The sequence below is a fragment of the Prunus mume genome, linkage group LG4 (genome assembly GCF_029339155.1).
Source record: "Prunus mume cultivar Tortuosa linkage group LG4, ASM2933915v1, whole genome shotgun sequence".
Classification (NCBI taxonomy): Eukaryota; Viridiplantae; Streptophyta; class Magnoliopsida; order Rosales; family Rosaceae; genus Prunus; species Prunus mume.
Window position 1 is genome coordinate 23,790,610 of NC_142701.1, and position 17,919 is coordinate 23,808,528.

Sequence of the window (17,919 nt, forward strand, 5' to 3'; positions counted from 1 at the left end):
ACTCAGAGAATTAGATCATACCATTTATTTATTTATTATATTGATTGAAATCTTAGGGGGAAAAAATTAATGGCTAACATGTGAAATATGGGAGGGAGAAGAGCTACTTCTTGTTTAGTGCTGGTAGTGATAAAGAAACTGTCAAGTGCAGAAGGAAGATTTGGAAGAAGAAGAAAAAACAGAAGTGAAGGCATGAAGAAGAAGATGACGTGAGAGAATATGTTAATGCTTTTAGGAAGTTGGGAAAACATAAATGAAGAGAGATAAAATATTATAGTAAGTTAATTAAAATTAATTTAAACAAATAATTATTTAAAGAAAAAGAATTAATTTGTTTAATCTTGTCCATTCATTGTAGCCTAATCTAATTGTTAAAAAGTTGTGTCAAAAGTTGTGTCAAATTTAGGATGCCACGGATCCGCCCCATATATATATATATATATATATCTTTTAGGACTGTTTCCAAAATAAAATTAAAGGTTGTTGAGTTATAAAAGAAATAACTAATCACTCAAATAATTCAAGGATTTGCAAAGAACCACTAATTCAAGAATTTGCAAAGAATCCATTAGTGTAGTAATTTGAAATAATTGATCCCTAAAACAAGGTCATAATTTCGAGCCCTAGCAGATTTAAATAGATATCCCCTTTTCATAATTACCATCCCCTTGGTGCTAGTTGCACTTGCTACACGCTTGCTTTGGGGTTTTTTAAAATTAAAAAAAAAGTTGAACAATTTTTTTTCTTCGTTCTGTGAGATATTTCCTTTAATTCAACATAGAAGAGGTTGCAAGATAATAGTTGAAAATAAGTAGAATAATTAAAGTCCACTATCAATGAGAGGCAAATGAAAGTCCACTCTACAGCCTGCAGAAATTCATGGACAGATATTCGTGGCTCAAATGTAGGAAAAAAACTTGTAACAAGGATATCATTGTTTTGCTATCCCGGCCAGTAACATGATTACATGTAGAAAAATTATTCCACGTGTCATTGAGTTATTGGCCTGGGCTAGCAAAAAGTACTATCCCCGTTGCATGAGAGTTTCTCTCCATGAGAGGAATATTTTTCTGCCCCAGAGGGAAAAACTAAATGAAGGCTATTAACCACAACAGAAAGGATACTCATACCAATATGAAACTATTGACATGGCATTTTTCGGATTCTCAGAGCATATGCACTAGCTCATACAACAAATTTATGCTCATATGCGTGCGCTTACATGCTCTAGGGAAGTTGTTTTCATTTTCCAATTACATCACAAACACATTATAATCTGGAAAGGATGTTTATATGCCACAACGAAAAGTTCAGGACACATCAGATTTCAAGTACACAGACAAATTACATTCAGATGAACCTATACTTGTTAACATATCAAAATGTCCAGTATATCCAATGTACCTTGACTCAGCCTACACAGGTATGAGATGTCAGAAGTGTCTCATTTGTTTGTCACATTTAGCTTTTTCGTGGAATCTGCGTGCAGGCAATATCAATTATGATAGCCTTCATCACAGCTAGCCACATCTGTACAACCTAACAAAAAGTATTCACAAGCTCTGAATATTCACCTCTACACCTCATCAGGTAGCTGTAAGATCCTACCCTCTTCAACGACTAACCTCTGGTGAAGCTTATAAATATGATTAGCAAATCTCTCGAACAAATCCTTTAGCTGCTTAGCCGTACTGTACTCTTTAGTCCCAGAAATGACAACCTTCAATTCATTGCAAGTTCCAGTTCTTCTAGTCTGTTGCACATTCTGCAAAATCAATGACAGTAGCAGTACTTTCAGAGGAAACTTGGTGCTTTATACTAGTCATTTTAGATTCCATCAGGTTTTGGCATGCTCCTCCATCTCTTTCTCAGGAGAATGCAAAGATTACATCAGGTAAGTCATGTAATGTATGGCGCAACCCATGCAGATACAAGGATTGTTTCCACGCACTGATTAGCCAATACAAACTATTATATAAAATCAATAAATTATTGGGGTGTTTGCAATGATCATGCTTGAAACATGTTGCAATTTCGATACAAGTGTGGATGGAGTTAATCCCACAACAATAGGTAATACAACAAGCTACAATATAAATTAAGTGATCTAGCACTAACAGCACAGACATTTTGAGATAAGACCTCACATCAATAAAAGCTCACACAAAAATGAGCCCAAACTGGTACATTACCCAACAAAACACTCTGGGGCCTGAGGATGAATCGTCATTTTATAGAATCAAATAACAGGATATGATCTAACACAGAGCTTTCATCTTATAAGCCATTAGCCACAACACAGCAAAAATGATAGGAAACTAACCTGAGATGTGAGCCTGAAGGTTTCAATCAATGCCATATGTGTGTCATGTACTGGTGTTTTTTCAGTCATTAACCAAGGCCTGCAGAGAACTAAAAATTATGATAAACTTAACAAATCAATCAATAGAGCTAAAGGTTCCAGACGCCAAAAATTACGTTGAGGTTCCAGCTGGCTGTTTAAATTACACAAAGGCTGCAAGATGTTTTACTTAGGTATCCAATAAATACGTTGGAACTATATCATTTTCAGATTGACAATTTTGTATGATTTATAATTACTGGAAACAGACGTTTACACTATATACCTTCCTCTTGAGGAAATGATGATGTGATCTGGATTCTCCAAGAAGGCAGATAACTTGTCAAAGTTCCGTTTGCTGTGCAACAGGATAGCTCCTCGTGCATATGACTCTAAAACTCTACTGGGCGAAACAAATGCTTGACATGGGAATGAAAGGTGGTGATGAATAAATTCCATAATGGTTAATGGTGATATCCCCTTCTCAAGATTGTCAATGATTATCATATGAGGAACTCCTCCGATATCTACGTCATCTCCTGTTTGTTCCAAATATATACAGATAGGTCACAACTTTAGACTTTCCAATAATCTCTGCCTTTGAAAAACAGTAAAAGATTTTATTAAAAAAAAAAGCATTTTGGAAAAGCTTAAGCAAATCAGTTCAAACCTTTTAAATGAATTGAGGTCGACCTGGCAAGCTTTGTTTCCTACAAACGAACAGACGAGCTCATATGAAAAAACCCACATAAATCACCCAAACCATATAGCAGAAGTATCCAACTAACATGTAAAGACAAGATGGACCACTCAAAGTTACTGTTAGATGCCAAAAGCCAAAGATGTTTGATATACTTGTCGACATCCATGGACTCACTACCAACCAAAGAACTACCAGAATTTCGCACAACTTTCAACCTCACAACCAGAGTTCAAGTACACCAAAGGCTCTCAACTCTCTTTTTTTAGTCAAATTTTGTTCACTCTTCCAACCAAACTCTTGTTCCTCTTACATTAATCATTCACACTATTAAATACATCCTAACAGTCTTTTATATGGACTTAGCATTTGCACCCCAGAAAAAAAACACCATCAACAATAAATAAATAAATATATAAAGAAGAATCCTTTAAACTCAAACATAAATTTTAGCCATATTCCAACAATAATCAAAATACAGCATGCATAATCAAAAGCTGAACATATTTATACACCAAAAGAAAAAAAGAAACTTGCCTGTTTTAAACGTTGAGACCTTGCACCCGAATCAAAAAAGCCAGTGGCTTGAACCGTCTTCCTGGCTGAGTTTAGAAAAGAGGCGAGCAGGGGATCCAATTTGTCAACAGCAAGAGGAGGCTGGATTCTGCAAATGTTCTCAAGAGCCTGTTCACTCAATGACCCGTAATAAGGACCGTGCTTCCATGAAAGGATAAAGCTGCATGTGCATTGCTCTTCGCCATTTTCAAACCGATGCTCATTACGCACCACCTAATCATCATACTCACTAGATTAATTAGCTAATCAAGTTCATAATTTAACAAAAAACAAAATCATAAACAGAGAGAGAGAGAGAGAGAGAGAGAGAGGAAATGAAGCAGCTAACCCCGTCCACAACGGCGTCGTAGAAGCGCCGATCATCGGGATAAGCCGAGTGCGCGGCGCAGACGCTCAAGCCCTTGTGCACCTGAGAACACTCTGTGTCCTGAAGCTGAACCGACATGGGCCTGAACCGGCACCTCAAAAAGTCGACGTCTTTAAACGACTTCAAGTCCTTGCCGTCGACGACCTCGTCGTGTTCATCAGCGAACCCCGAGAATTTGACCCTCAGTCTCCGGCCATTGCCGCCACTGTCGCCGTTGCTCTCCGTCTCTATGCGCACGTCGTACCAGGCGTCGTCCTTGTACGACTTGAACTCCATCACCTCCACCGCACGATTCGTCCGTCACCTTTCTCTCAGAAAATCAGAGTTCCCTTCTTTCTTTGGCTCGCTTCTCTGGTCTGCTTTTGCTTTTGCCGTTTCGTTTCTTGTTTTTGTCTTTTGTCTCTTGCAGGTCTGAAGCTCTGCTTCTGACCAGAAAAACAAAAGAAGCCCTGCTACTATGCCGTTTTCGAGCGCACTTTTGCTAACGAGTCGTTTCATTTGTTCTTCAACTGTTACTGAATAGGCTCACTGTGAATTTCACTTTACCATTACTAATTAAGAATGGAGGAAAATAAATTGGAATTTGGCTAAAAGTTGGAAATTAAAGAGGAGAAATTGATATTTTCTTTGTTTGGCAACTTAAGCAAGCATATAACTTATTAAAAAATCGTGAAAATTGGGAATGTAGATTCCTGAGTTTAATTTCTGCTAAAGAATGCATCATTTCTATTGAGCAGAAATTCGTTTTTCACTGTAATTTATGACATTTACAAAATTCGACATACATAAATTCAAACATTGAAATTAATAATTGCTAGAAATTTAAACGATGGAGATCTCAATTCTGTCATTTAAGAATTATATACAATGTTGAATTCCTTCTTCTAAAAGTTTAAACAAAAACTAGTATAAAAAAGTAAAAATTTAAAACGAGAATTTTTGTTGGATATAATATAATTATTTGGTTTAATATATTACCATATTCGTCATTTTAAATGGAATGGTGTTTTGTTTTGTATTTTTTTTTTTTTGGGTTTTTATATAAGTATGAGTAGTGCTATATAAGCCAACTCTTATCTCAATTTTCTCATATAGAATGGACCCTACATAGTTTCACAATTCTCTGAGTCTCACATAATGCGAGAGAGTGGGAAAAAGAATTGGGAAAAAAAAAAGTGGGTGTGTTTACATTACTAATTTAGTATAGTTAAATTTGAGTGTACTATGAACTTCTTCATTTATTTTGGTAAAGTATTCACATGTATAGAGACCCATGACTCAAAATTAACATTATTGGGACGACAATACAAAACCATCATCAAAAGCTTTTTCTAATTTTATAAATGTGACAAGTGCTTAATCTGTAGAAATAAATGAGATTGAGTATGACTTCAAATATATGAGAAAACTATATTAGCATCAGTTACTTAGAATTCAAAATTTTGATTGTTAAATATAATAAACAAACTAGGACAAGTGGTTAAGAGCACTTATTCTTAATTGCATTCAAGGTTAGGTCTATTTTGAAGTGCATGATGTCTATTTTGGAGTGTCAAGAGAGAAACTTAAACTTGCAACTCCACCAGCTAGACATGGCAATATTGTACACGACCCGTTAACACGACACGAATTTGCACGAAAAAAAAAAAAATCAGTATTTGGGTCAATGCTTAACGAGTCGTGTTGAAAATGTGCAGACTCGTTAAGCTAACAGGTTATGTCGTGTGAATTTGCGAATATTCGTTATCACCCATTAAGAATAAGGGTAGTTTTGCAATTTTATATATCTTTCTATTTTACTTTTTACTTTTTTCTCATTATCTCTTCTCCTCCTCCCCCCCCCCCCCAACTCTTATCTAGTTGATTTTTACTTTTTTATTTTTTTATCCTTAACGTGTGAAATGAGTCGTTGTGTTATTCATTATTTTAACGGCTCATATTCGTGTTTGTTATTTTTCACCTCGTTAACTCAACGGGTTGTGTTGTGTTAATTTGTTAAGAAAAGTGGATTGACACGAACCCGACAAACACTACCAGTTTGCCAAGTCTACCAGCTAACCATGTTTTGTCCTGTGGAGCAATGAGCAATTCTTTTTTCTTTCTTTTTTTCTTTTAATCAATAGGGAGGCGTACTCGAATTTTGGTAACTTCTAACATTGAAAAGAGATATAACATCAGACTAATAGCTAGTTGGTATTAAATCTAGTCTCTTTGAATCATCATTTTGCAACCATGAACTAAATTGAGACGAGAAAAATCAAACTTTAAGTACAAAGAAAAGTGAATTCAGATATATATTTATATTAATTTCTTACTAATCAAAATCTCATGTAAGAAATGTTCACATTTGCTTGTCCGAATTAGCTTTTCATGGAATCCCCTAGGCAATCTCAATTATAATAACTTTCCCTACAGCTGTTGTATATTTGTGCAACAATACAATAACCATTGCTCAAGGAACTCAGGCTTTAAAAGCATTTACCTCTTCTGCATTGCATTGGAAAGATGACAGATCCTTCCCTCCTCAATCAGTAACCTCCGGTGAAGTTGGCATTCATGATTAGCAAATTCCCAAAATAAATCTTTAAGCAGCTTGGCTTTCTTGTATTCTTCAGTTCCTGAAGAGACCACCTTCGGCTCATTCATAGTTTCACTTCTTCTACTCTGTTGTTGTTTCTGCAAAAACAATAAGAATAGTATTACGTTGATGCGGTTATACAAGTTGTTTCAGATTGTATCTACGTTTGGCATTCTTCTTAACTCTTTCTCGGGGAGGGGGCTCTGAAGATAAATTCTGTAGTTATCATGGCACAGCTCTGTTTTAATGCAGATACAAGGATTACTTCCAAGCAGTGATTAGTCAACAGTCAAGATAAAGCATTAAGGGCTCGTTTGGTGTTTAAGATTGAATTCGATTGGATTGAAAAAGACACTCTCGTAGAACCCACTGGCAAATGTTTCATATAGCTCGTGTATATATCAGACCAAATACAATATTGTATATATACTACAGCAGCATGTGCACACTAAACTAAGCACAAACCCATGGGGCCGCAACAAATAATTTTTTCTTTAAAAGTTGTAGGCCAGATGCCTATGATTCCCTGAAGCACTTAACACAAAGCCATGTGCATCTTGGTGTACCAAAACAAACTTTAAAAGAAAGAAAAGTAGGCCACACGAGCTGGTCTCCAACTCTAAAACACAAAACGCAACACGATTTTGTACTGCATATCAAGCACGCAAACATCGAGCTTGGTTTTTTTGCTTCATGAATTGAAGAAAAAAATGCTCAAATTCTAGGTTTTGTTGTTCCTTGTCGTTCATTAGTTAGATTATTGCTCTTATACTTAGTTGCTTTATTATTATTGTTCGTTTGTTTGTTTCTGTGTTGATTTGATTCTTGAGATTTTTATCTTAAAATTAAAAATGTTTCCTAGGAAACAATTATCTGGAAATATGAATGAAGTGAATGATCTAGATGAAAATGAGAATTGCCATGGTGAAGAAGATACAGAAAATGAATGCCAAGAAACAAGATTTGATTTGAACATTTATGATCCACGAGTTTGGGATTATCTTTATGCAAAAATGAGAGATATACTTGTACAAAATGGTCCTGTGAGATACGCTAATCTCAAATTTCCTATGGATGAACACTGTAGACATTTTTCCATAAATTATTATCTTAGAATGTTACATGGATTACCAATATTAGCCATTGAAAAGGATATGTTGGAAAATATTGATTATGGAAATATAATTGATGATTTTGCTTCCAAAAGTGCGATAAGAAGACATTTTAAATGATAGTATTTTTATTTTGCAGGTACATGTGCTCATGAAGGCTGGAGATGAAGCATGGACACCTGAAAGTTACAAAATATGTGGTTTTTGTTATTGAATACAATGTTTTGAACATTTTTGGATAATCTTTTTCCTTCATTTGGGGTTTTGTCGCACTGGGTTTTCTCCGAGCAAGGTTTTAATGAGACCCAAATATTATCCTTGTTTTTTTGTAAACTCTTATCATTGTCAATAAAATTAATTAATTAATTAATTTTTTATTTAAATTTTAATGATTAATTTGTTAAAAGGGCACCATCTAGCTTTAGCCTTGGGCCTCATAAGACCCAGGACCGGCCCTAATCATATCATATCCAAGCCTAAGCACCAAACGAACTCTAAAGGGTCGATCACTAAAGGGGCTGCAAACGCATGAAAAATTATGTGACCCGTTTAATAACTATTTCATTTTTTGTTATAGATATAAAGAAAATATATGGGAGAAATGAAAGATGAAAAAGAGTGGAAGAATTGCGGAGGAAGGTTTGTGGAAGAAATACATATGATACACAAAATGAAAACTAAAATTTTCAGTAGTTTTCTTTCATACATTCTACTTCACTCCTCTCTCCTCCCCCGTCTACATTTTTTTCCATACACTCTCTATTCCTAGCAAAAACTAAAAACAAGTAAAAATTAAAAACTAAAATGATATGGTAATCAAACGAGGTCATAGGAACTAACCTGAGATATAAGCATGAAGTTTTTAACGGATGGCTCATGTACCCGTGTTTTCTCAGTCATCACCCAAGGTCTGCATGAAATTATAAAATGATGCACGTTTTAACCAATCAATTAGAGTAAAAACCATATTAAGATTGTCAACTTTGCATAATTTATGTAGGACAACCAAAGCTAGATGTTAAGAAATAGATCAACAATGCATATCAAATTAACACCATCTCTCAGGAGTAGCCCCACTTGCACATGAGGAGGAAATGAAATTAGAGAAGAAAAAAAACATACACGTGCAGCCCCATACTACACCTTGTGAATCAACAAAGATTTCCGGAAGGGGACTGGGTGTTTCCAACACACGACCCGCAAACAGAGACTCTATCTCTATGCCACGTTGGACAATCACTTAAGGTATGTTTCGCAGTGCTTCTAAAAGAGTCAAAAGCGTTTTTAGTTGTCTAAAAATGTCTCTGACTGCATTTAGCAGAACAATTTAACAGTGCTTATGGGCCATAAAAAAGGGTTTCTGGAGAAGCATTTGGAAGCACCTTCAAAGTGCTTTTCCAAGAAGCGCTTGGAATTTTAACAAAATTTTTGATGTTCTAATAAAAGGGCTTTAACATAAGCACTTATAAGGACAAATATTTTCTATAGAAGCAGCCCCAAACGAACCCTTAGACCCCAAAGCTTGACAAGCACTTCATCCCCAAAGCTTGGACAACCACTTAGACCCCAATGTTTAGGGAATGCAATTCAAGCTAACCTCTACAATCAAGAAAAGAGGCATTTTACATTAGATACCTTCCACTTGAGGAGATGATGATGTGATCGGGACCCTCCAGAAAGTCAGATAACTTGTCAACATTCCGTTTTGCTGTCGACCAGAATGGTTCTTCGAGTATACCACTCAGACGACATACACGGCGAAACAAATGCTTCACAGGAGATTGAAACTTTTTTATTGATAAATTCCACAATTTTTAACGGTGATAAACCCCTCTCAAGATTGTCAACGATTATCATATGGGGGGTCCCTTCGATCTCCCTGACACGTCCAGCCCTTTGCGAAGGATTTCCATTCATTTCTGCCTTGAGGAACGGTAAAAGATTAAGAAACTAATGCATTTGGAAAAGGTTTTAAGGGCAATTTGTACAAACCTTTAAGAGACGAGATAAGGCTTGAGGGTCGCCTTGAAGTGCTTGTATCCTACAAATAGGCTGACTAGCATAAAAAATGGAGTTGTGGAAAGTCCCAGACAAATCCAAATAATAACTAAAGACAAGAGAAAGAGAGTGAATGGAGAAGAGGGATGGTTAATTACGTTACCAAGTAAACAATTACAAGGATTTCTCACAACTTTCAACCTTACATAGCTCCAAACCCACAACTAAGCCTTAAATCTCAGACTCTCTTCCACTCCACTTGTTTTTTTTTTTTTTCCAATACAAGCAATAGTCTAAACTACAAGAGGAGAGAGATTTCTCTCACACACTACGTGGGTGCTATGGGGGTTCGAACTAGAGATCATTGGTTTACAAGACAAGACCCTTTTCCACTCAGCTAGACCCTATTTGCTCTACTCCACTTGTTATAAATAGAGCATGCAATCTAAAATTGATTGTCAATGGGTGCAGAAGCTCAGGATATTATATAATTCCATTATATACTCTTAACACGTGCATCCTTTAATCTAATACATGGGCTTCCTGCTATGGTCCATGCAAAAAGAAAACATTCAACTCAAAACTAATTGACAATAAGTAGCGAGGCACAAGATATTATGGCCACGTGTGATGCCTAGAATTGGATCAAATTGGATCTTTATTTTAAGGGAAACATTTGAGGCCAACTTCCAAATTTTGTCAAAGTCGAAGTTAAACGAAACTTATCCCTTCTAATCCTCACAAAATGATTGCATATCAATACCTTATAACTTATCCCTTTTAATCCCCACAAAATGAAAAATCATTCACCTCATCCACCTTTATTTCTTACTTCATTTTGCCTCAAATCTAGTACCTTATCCAATCCAATTCAATCAAATCCAAATCTTAGGCACCCACGGTAGTCTATTGTAACGCAAGACTTCATATTCCAATGTGCAATATACTTTCAACATGCTCTTTTATGCAACCTTATGAAAACTCTAATATTATAAACTATTATATGGTAATGGAATATGAAAACGTGATATAAGAGCAACTTTAATGGTTGTATGTATATGGGGATGTATGCTAAATTTAGATCCAAGTTCACTGGAAAGTGCTCCAATTGACAGATGTAAAGGAATGGTAATATACATAATCGCCGAAAGTTGCAAAAAAGATGCACAATTGCATCTGATTTTGCATCCCAACTTGTGGGGCTCACTTAGTGGTGCAAGAAGAGAGATGAGAGAGAAATTAATAAAAGATAGGCAATTGCGAGTCCCGCTTCGTGGTTACATCTCATTCCATTAGAAAAAAAAATCACATTTAAATCCCCCAGAGGTGTAAAGAGGATGTAAATGCGGCTTTACATCCCCAAATTTACATACAACCATTAAAGCTGCTCTAACCCATCAATGTGTTAATATAAAAAAACTTTTTGTATATGAATGTTATTAAAAACACAAAACCCAATATATGAAACTAAATACATATAGTAAAAGCTTATAAAAAATATATATAACAAAAAACTTGCCTGCTTTAGACGTTGAGAAACGCTGGGCCTATAAGCTTTTTCATCATAGGCAGCTTCATGAGGAGTTGCACAAATTTTAGAAAGGGTGATTTCAATTTTCTCCCTGGCTGTTTCTAGAAAAGAGGTCAGAAGTGGATTCATTTTGCTTCTACGAGGCTGGACTCTGCATATGTTTTCAAGATCTTGAACAGTTAAACACCCAGCTTTTGGACCGTGTCTCCAAAAGAGAATGAAGCTACATGGGCATTCTTCTTCTCCTTTTACAAACCGATGATCCTCATGCAAAACCTAAAGATTTGAAAATACCATCAACGGACAATTGATTTTCGAAATATTTTAAACACTTTTTTAGTACTTATTGAAAAAAGGACGTAAAGAAGTGCTTCCTAAAGTTGCACTTCCAAACATTGCCCTTAGGCCAAACCACTATAAAAGTACCTTTTAATGTTCGTTTGTCATTGCTTTTAGAATAGCTAAAAGCACTTTTAGAGAACCAAAAGCACTTCTTTCAATGTTTGAAAAGACAAACTTTTTAGTGATTCTAGATTATAAAAGAACTTTTTAGCACTTCTTGGAGAAGCACATGTTCTAAAGAAAATTTTGTTGTGCTTCAAACAAAAGTGCTTCCAGTAAAAGCATTTATAAGGGCACTTTTGGGAGTGATTCTGGCCAATAGGGCTCGTTTTGGAGTGATTATGAATAGGCCAAAATCACTCTTAGGGAGAACCACCTTCCATATGCTTCTCCATATAATCACTTTAAGTGATTTTAAATGATTTTGGGCAGAAACACATCCCATGTGCTTCTCCATAAGATCACTTAAAACCACTTAAAGTGATTCTATAAAGAAGTGATTCTTCATAAAAGTGTTTTTTAGCATATCCAGAATTACTCACAAATGAGCCATAAATGTTTCTTACATAATTGCACACAAAGAGTGTTTATTCACCCAATGCAATTGTACATTGAGTTAAGTTGTGGGATCTAATTGTCATTTCCATTGTCACCAATCTCATTGTTAGTATGATTGAACTCAAGATGAGCCGATCTACAAAACCAGTCCACCATTGAGACCAACTGACACCGAGCTAGAGGCGTCATTGTGCCTACCAACCTCACATTGTCAATTTCTTTCGCTATACTTCACCATATTTCTCTATAAAACCGCGTGAACATTGTGACCCATCCTTGTAAAGAGAATAAAGAGTTTTTGAACACATTAAATACATAGATTTATGTGTGAATGGAATACACGGGTCATAATGGAAATGAAGAAGGTAGCTAGCATTCCTGTTGTCGAATGTCCACCATTGTGACCAACTAACACCAGAGCCAGATGCCCACAATCGAGCCCAATTGGCACCACAAGCCAGCGGTGCCAAGCGAACTTTAAGATCCATCCACAAGGTAAAATGTAGAACTACCTAATCAACCGCCACCAAGGACATATGAAGGGGCTCAACAGTGCAATAAAATTCACTATGATTAAATATTAGCCTATTTATCTTTTAGAATTCAGCCTATCCTAGCCACCCACATCTTTTTTTTTTTTTTTTTTTTCTTCTACTCACTGAAATCCTACCACATTTTCTATATATAAAAAAATATTTAATCCTACCATATAATATTAACTAGCCCAAAAATTCCTGGTTATAAAAGATCTCCCAAAAAAAATTTTAGCCAACTCTAGAAAAATTCCTGAGTCCACCATTGACCGGCACCAAGTGGCAAATTATCGAATAAGGTTTTCTATGGTGCGGGGCTAACCCCTGGAAGCACAATTATTAGAAGCACATTAAAATTTAATTAAAATTTAAATACTTCTAAAATAGAAATAGCACTTGAAACTGGTTCTTGAAAAGCATTTCCAAACAAGCATATTGTTTTGGAATTCTTTATTATGAAGAGTAAGATATTCAAACTTGAAACATATTCCAACATAAAAAAGAGATAAACTAATAAACTAGTATTTCAAAAAAATTTGAAAATATATTTGTGAGGAGAAGTATTTTGAAAATATCTTGAGGGGATTAATCATGTATTCAAAAAGGGCCTTCCTCTCATGGTCCCCCCCAGTACAGCGACAAGCCCCCCTTCTATAAACGGAAATGGCCAGAGAGAGAGAGAGAGAGATGGGGAGAGAGAAAGGTAGGGAAGAGAGAGAGGGGGGAAAACTGACCTTGTAGACGACGGCGTCGTAGAAGCGGCGGTCGTCGGGACAGATTGCGTGGGCGACACAGACGAGCGTGCCCGTTGCTACCTGCGAGCACTCATTATCCTGAACCTGTACGGAGACCGGCCTGAACCGGCGCCTGAACTCGGCGATATCTTTGAAGGAAGTCAAGTTATTGGCGTCGAAAACCTCGTCGTGGTCGTCGGGGAAGCCGACGAACTTCACCCTCAGGCAATCGTAGCCGTCCATCACTATCCGGGCGTCGTACCACGCGTCATCCATCTGCGACCTGAACTCCAACGCCATCACACCCACTCCTTCCACCACCACCACCACCTGAAAAATGATTTGCTAATGCTAACCGCCCATGGCCTTCCACCAAACCCATCTTTCACGGGCTCTGCTTTTTAAAGAGAAACAATGGCAAAAATGAAATAAAAAAGAACATTCTAGATTAGAGAAAGACAAAAGGACACACACAAAATAATTTAAAAAAAACGTTTCCATTTTCAGGTTACCCCTACCATCTGTTATTAGCTTGTACGAATTCTGTACCAGTCCAGAAATACTGTAATACTTTTTTATTCGTTTTATATGTTGGGTTCAATTAACAAAAGTTACAAAAGAAAATGCGAGCCCTTCACAATATCCAAAACAATTGCCAAAGTTCTGCTATTTTCAGATTAGAACAAGTTTTATATGCATTGATATGAAGGGAAGAGAAGAAGATGAGAGAGTGTTATGATATCTACGTAATGAGAATATGTGTGAATGTTACAAGTTACTTACAACGTCATGTACTGTTATCAATTCACGTGTTATAATGGTGAATTAATAACATGTGATGAAATAATAAATAAGAAATTCTAACGGAGAATTGAGAGGAGAGACAATGAAGAAGCAAATAAGTATAACGTTAGGCTGGAAAATTGTGCACTAATGACCATTTTACATTAGATAATAGGGATTTTGATTGGAAGTAGATTTGGAAAACAACTATCACCACTTGGGATAGAATCTACTTCCCAAATTATTATTATATTATACTTATGCAAGGTGAAAATTTCCAAACATGTTTTCTAATTTCAAGAATTAAAAGTATATATATATATATATATATTTATTTATTTTTTCTTTTCTAAAGTTAGTTTAGTACACATGCCACCCATCAAGTGGAAAAGAAAATGAGGTGAAGTTGTAAAGATAGGGTGTTATCTTCTTGATATTTTCAAAAAGTTAGTGCAATATACATGTTACTCATTCAATGAAAAAGATAAAAATGAGAAATTATAAACTATCTGTTTATCTTTACAATTTCTCATTTTTATTTTTTTCATTCAATGAGTGACATGACATGTGTACTGCACTAACTTTTTGACAATATCAAGAAGATAACACATTATCTTTACAACTTCACCTCTTTTTCTTTTTCATTCATTGAGTGATATGTGTACTCCAACTTCACCTTATCTTTACTACTTCACTTCTTTATTTTATTGGAAATATGGGGTCCACATATGTGCCATGTAAGCAAACTAACGGACTTCTTAATGGAAGCTACTTGTGAGCACGAGTGTTAACTTTAAAGACCACTATTGACACCAAAACAAAAAAATAAGGGAAGAAACTTGATAATTTCGTAAACCTTATGTATATTTTGTGAAAAAAAAAACCCTATATTTTTATATTTCCTAAAAGTTAGTGGAGTACACATATCACTCATTGAATGATAAAGAAAAATTAAAAGGGGAAGATGAAAAGATAAAGAGAGGAATATGTTATTTTCATTATATTTTCAAGAAGTTAGTAGAGTATGCATGTCACTTATTAAAAGGAAAAAAAACAAATTAAAAGGGGAAGATGAAAAGATAAAGAGAGGAAGATGTAATTTTTTTTAAATTTTATAGAAGTTAATGGAGTGCACATGTCACTCATTAAATGAAAAAGATAAAGGGGGAAAAGTGTAAAGATAAAGAGAGGAAAAAATTATCTTGTTTGTATTTTCAAGAAGTTAGTAGAGTACACATATCACTCATTGAAGAAAAAAATTTGATCGAAAAGAAATAAATTTCATTAACCGGAAGCATTGGTTACAATAAGGCCATCAAGAATACAATTCATTAGCCACACAAGGCCTTCTTCTAACCAATAATTGGACTCCATGGGCCGAAATTGGACTTCCTTTAAAGAAAACGGGCAATAGCATGAGTAGCTTTGTTATACTCTCTATGTCAAAACTGGACTTCCTTTAAAGAAAACTACATGAGCAAGTTACTCACATCATCCACAATGTTGTCAACAATAGCCCAAATAGTCTTTCATGAATTAATCATCATAACAGCCTCAAAAGAGTCTTCTATGAGGGGAGGGACAAAACTAGCACTTGCAGCAAATAAAACTCCTCTATAGATTGCTTGCAATTCTGTAGCTAGAATGGAAACCCAGAGAGGGCTTTGCATGGCTAGGGCACCCATAATAACTCCAAAATAATTACGAACAACTACACCTTTGCTACGCAAGCCTGTTGCGTTGTCAGTAGCTCCATCAACATTGAGCTTATAGAAACCTTCAGGGGGGATAACTCCAAATCTCATTCTATTTAACCTTACAAGCACGTGGTTGTTCTTGAGAATTATGAGATTCTTCATAAAGCTCAAAACTCCTCTCAAGAAGATGGGTACAATTATGCACACCTTGACCATGAAGATTATCATTTCTAGCTTTCCACAACATCCAACAAATGTAAGCTTATCATATGCCACTGCTCAACAACAAATTCCAACATAGAAAGCCTCCAAACTTTCTTGCTTAGTTTGCACTCCCATAAAATATGGATAAGGTATTTATTGGACTTGCCACAACGAAAACAAATACATTTTGGGATTACTTTCCTGCTCACCAAATTGACACAAGTGAAAAGGATATCATGGGAGGCACGCCACAAGAAATGCTTAATTTTATTTGGAATATGGAGGCTCCAAATCAATTTCCAATACAATGTCATTTGAGCACTATTCGAACCACCAACACCACTATTAATATCACTAGTTTTCTTCTGCACAACAACTTGATAACCAAATTGAACATATTATTTTCTATTTTTAGTATACGGAAACTTTTATTTGGAACATAGAGGTCTTGCCTTGAAACATCAAATGGAAGCAATTGCTAGGGCCACAACAGTGCCATGGTTTCATGCAGAGATGAGAAAGATATTGCAGTTGTCCAAACCTGTACATGATTGGCTTGTAGAGAAAGATCCTAGGCATTGGAGTAGGGCATATTTCAAGAGTGATTCCAAGTGTGACATGCTTATGAACAATCTATGTGAGACATTCAACAATAGCATAATGGATGCCAGAGACAAGCCTGTTTTGACTATGCTAGAAAGAATGTTGTTGACGACTGGAAGAGGGGTTTTCTATGAGAAATTGCATGGACAAGTTGGGCCAAGAATTAGAAAGATATTAGAGAAAAACAAAGGAAAAGCTCAGTGGTGTATTCCTAAGGCTGCTGATAGAATAAGTTTGAAGTAATGCACCATAGTGGCCACACCTTTGTTGTTGATTTGAATGTCCACTCTTGTTCATGCCATGTTTGGGATTTGAATGGAATACCATGTTTGCATGCTTGTGCTGCAATAAGTTGGTTTTATGGGAATCCAAAGGACTTTTGTGATGCAGTGTACAAGAAAGAGGCTTATTTGAGAGCCTATGAACCAATGATTATGCCTATGACTAGCCAAGATAAGTGGATGAAGATTAATTTACCTCCATTACTCCCTCCGAAATACCACAAGCAGGCTGGTAGGCTTAAGAAGACAAGAAAACAAGCTGTTGATGAACCTAAACAACCTGCTAATTCATATAAGCTTCCTACGTATATCATCCCTTTAAAGTGTGACAATTGCGGTGAAGGGCATAATCAAATTAGTTGTAAGGTATATGTCATTATAGGCTTATTGCTTTACATTTAAATGTATTTGATTTGGTTTTTCTGACTTAATGACTTTGGTTATTGGGAACCTAGAAATCCCAACATAAAGCCTACTAGGTAGAGAAAAGTTGCTAAGGACAAACTTGCAGTAAGTGCCACAGTTTCAACTATGTTTTCACCAATCAAAATTTTATATCATGGAAACTTCTAATTATTATTTATTTTAGGTAAGAAGGAGAGATGGTAGAGACCAAAGTAGCGAACAACAGAGTATGCAATTAAGGCAAAGGAAACAAGCAAGCAGTTCCCAAAAGCCTTCTCAATCCCAGGCATCTGAAGTAGTTGATGCTTCTCAATCCCAACCATCTCAAGCAGCTGATGCTTCTCAATCCCAACCATCTCAAGCATCTGAACCTGCCAAACTATCTCGAGTACAACAACGTAAGAGGAGGATGAAAGATCAACAGAGGAGCCATTTTGTCAAAGATCCTTTTTTTCATCCTTGAATGTTTAGGTTGGAACCTGTTTTGGTTTTGGAACCTGTTTTGATTTGTGCATATATTCCTAAGGTTGTTGTGGTTGTAACCTATTTTGGAATGTTTTGGTTTGTGCATATATT

At 35.8% G+C, this 17,919-nt stretch overlaps 1 protein-coding gene and 1 pseudogene across 4 annotated transcripts; both read right to left on the bottom strand.

Moving 5' to 3' along the window:
* Positions 1-1,269: 1,269 nt before the first annotated feature.
* On the bottom strand, positions 1,270-4,517 carry LOC103329281 (uncharacterized). 3 transcript variants are annotated; one of them, XM_008231729.3, is made up of 6 exons: positions 3,946-4,513; positions 3,579-3,830; positions 3,012-3,051; positions 2,628-2,880; positions 2,324-2,402; positions 1,270-1,765 (listed from the first exon to the last, which is right to left on the bottom strand). In XM_008231729.3, exons 1-6 carry the CDS (start codon positions 4,258-4,260, stop codon positions 1,577-1,579), a joined length of 1,128 nt encoding a protein of 375 aa, XP_008229951.2. In that variant the 5' UTR covers positions 4,261-4,513; the 3' UTR covers positions 1,270-1,576. The 3 variants fall into 3 exon arrangements, with proteins under 3 accessions (XP_008229951.2, XP_088907475.1, XP_088907474.1); XM_089051349.1 differs by having other exon boundaries at positions 1,621-1,863; positions 3,946-4,517; XM_089051348.1 differs by having other exon boundaries at positions 1,621-1,950; positions 3,946-4,517.
* A 1,730-nt stretch (positions 4,518-6,247) lies between these two features.
* On the bottom strand, positions 6,248-14,047 carry LOC103329269 (uncharacterized; annotated as a pseudogene). Its single transcript, XR_016126441.1, has 6 exons — positions 13,371-14,047; positions 11,192-11,479; positions 9,667-9,715; positions 9,310-9,593; positions 8,515-8,584; positions 6,248-6,660 (listed from the first exon to the last, which is right to left on the bottom strand). The product of XR_016126441.1 is annotated as an uncharacterized LOC103329269 (transcript).
* Positions 14,048-17,919: the final 3,872 nt, after the last annotated feature.

Excerpts from the sequence above, each read along its gene's own strand:
- LOC103329281 (XM_008231729.3), bottom strand. The coding sequence starts at position 4,260 with ATGGAGTTCAAGTCGTACAAGGACGACGCCTGGTACGACGTGCGCATA. Across the intron at positions 2,881-3,011 it reads GACCTCAATTCATTTAAAAG|GAGATGACGTAGATATCGGA; the intron begins GTTTGAACTGAT and ends TGGAACAAACAG. Across the intron at positions 1,766-2,323 it reads CCTTCAGGCTCACATCTCAG|AATGTGCAACAGACTAGAAG; the intron begins GTTAGTTTCCTA and ends TTGATTTTGCAG.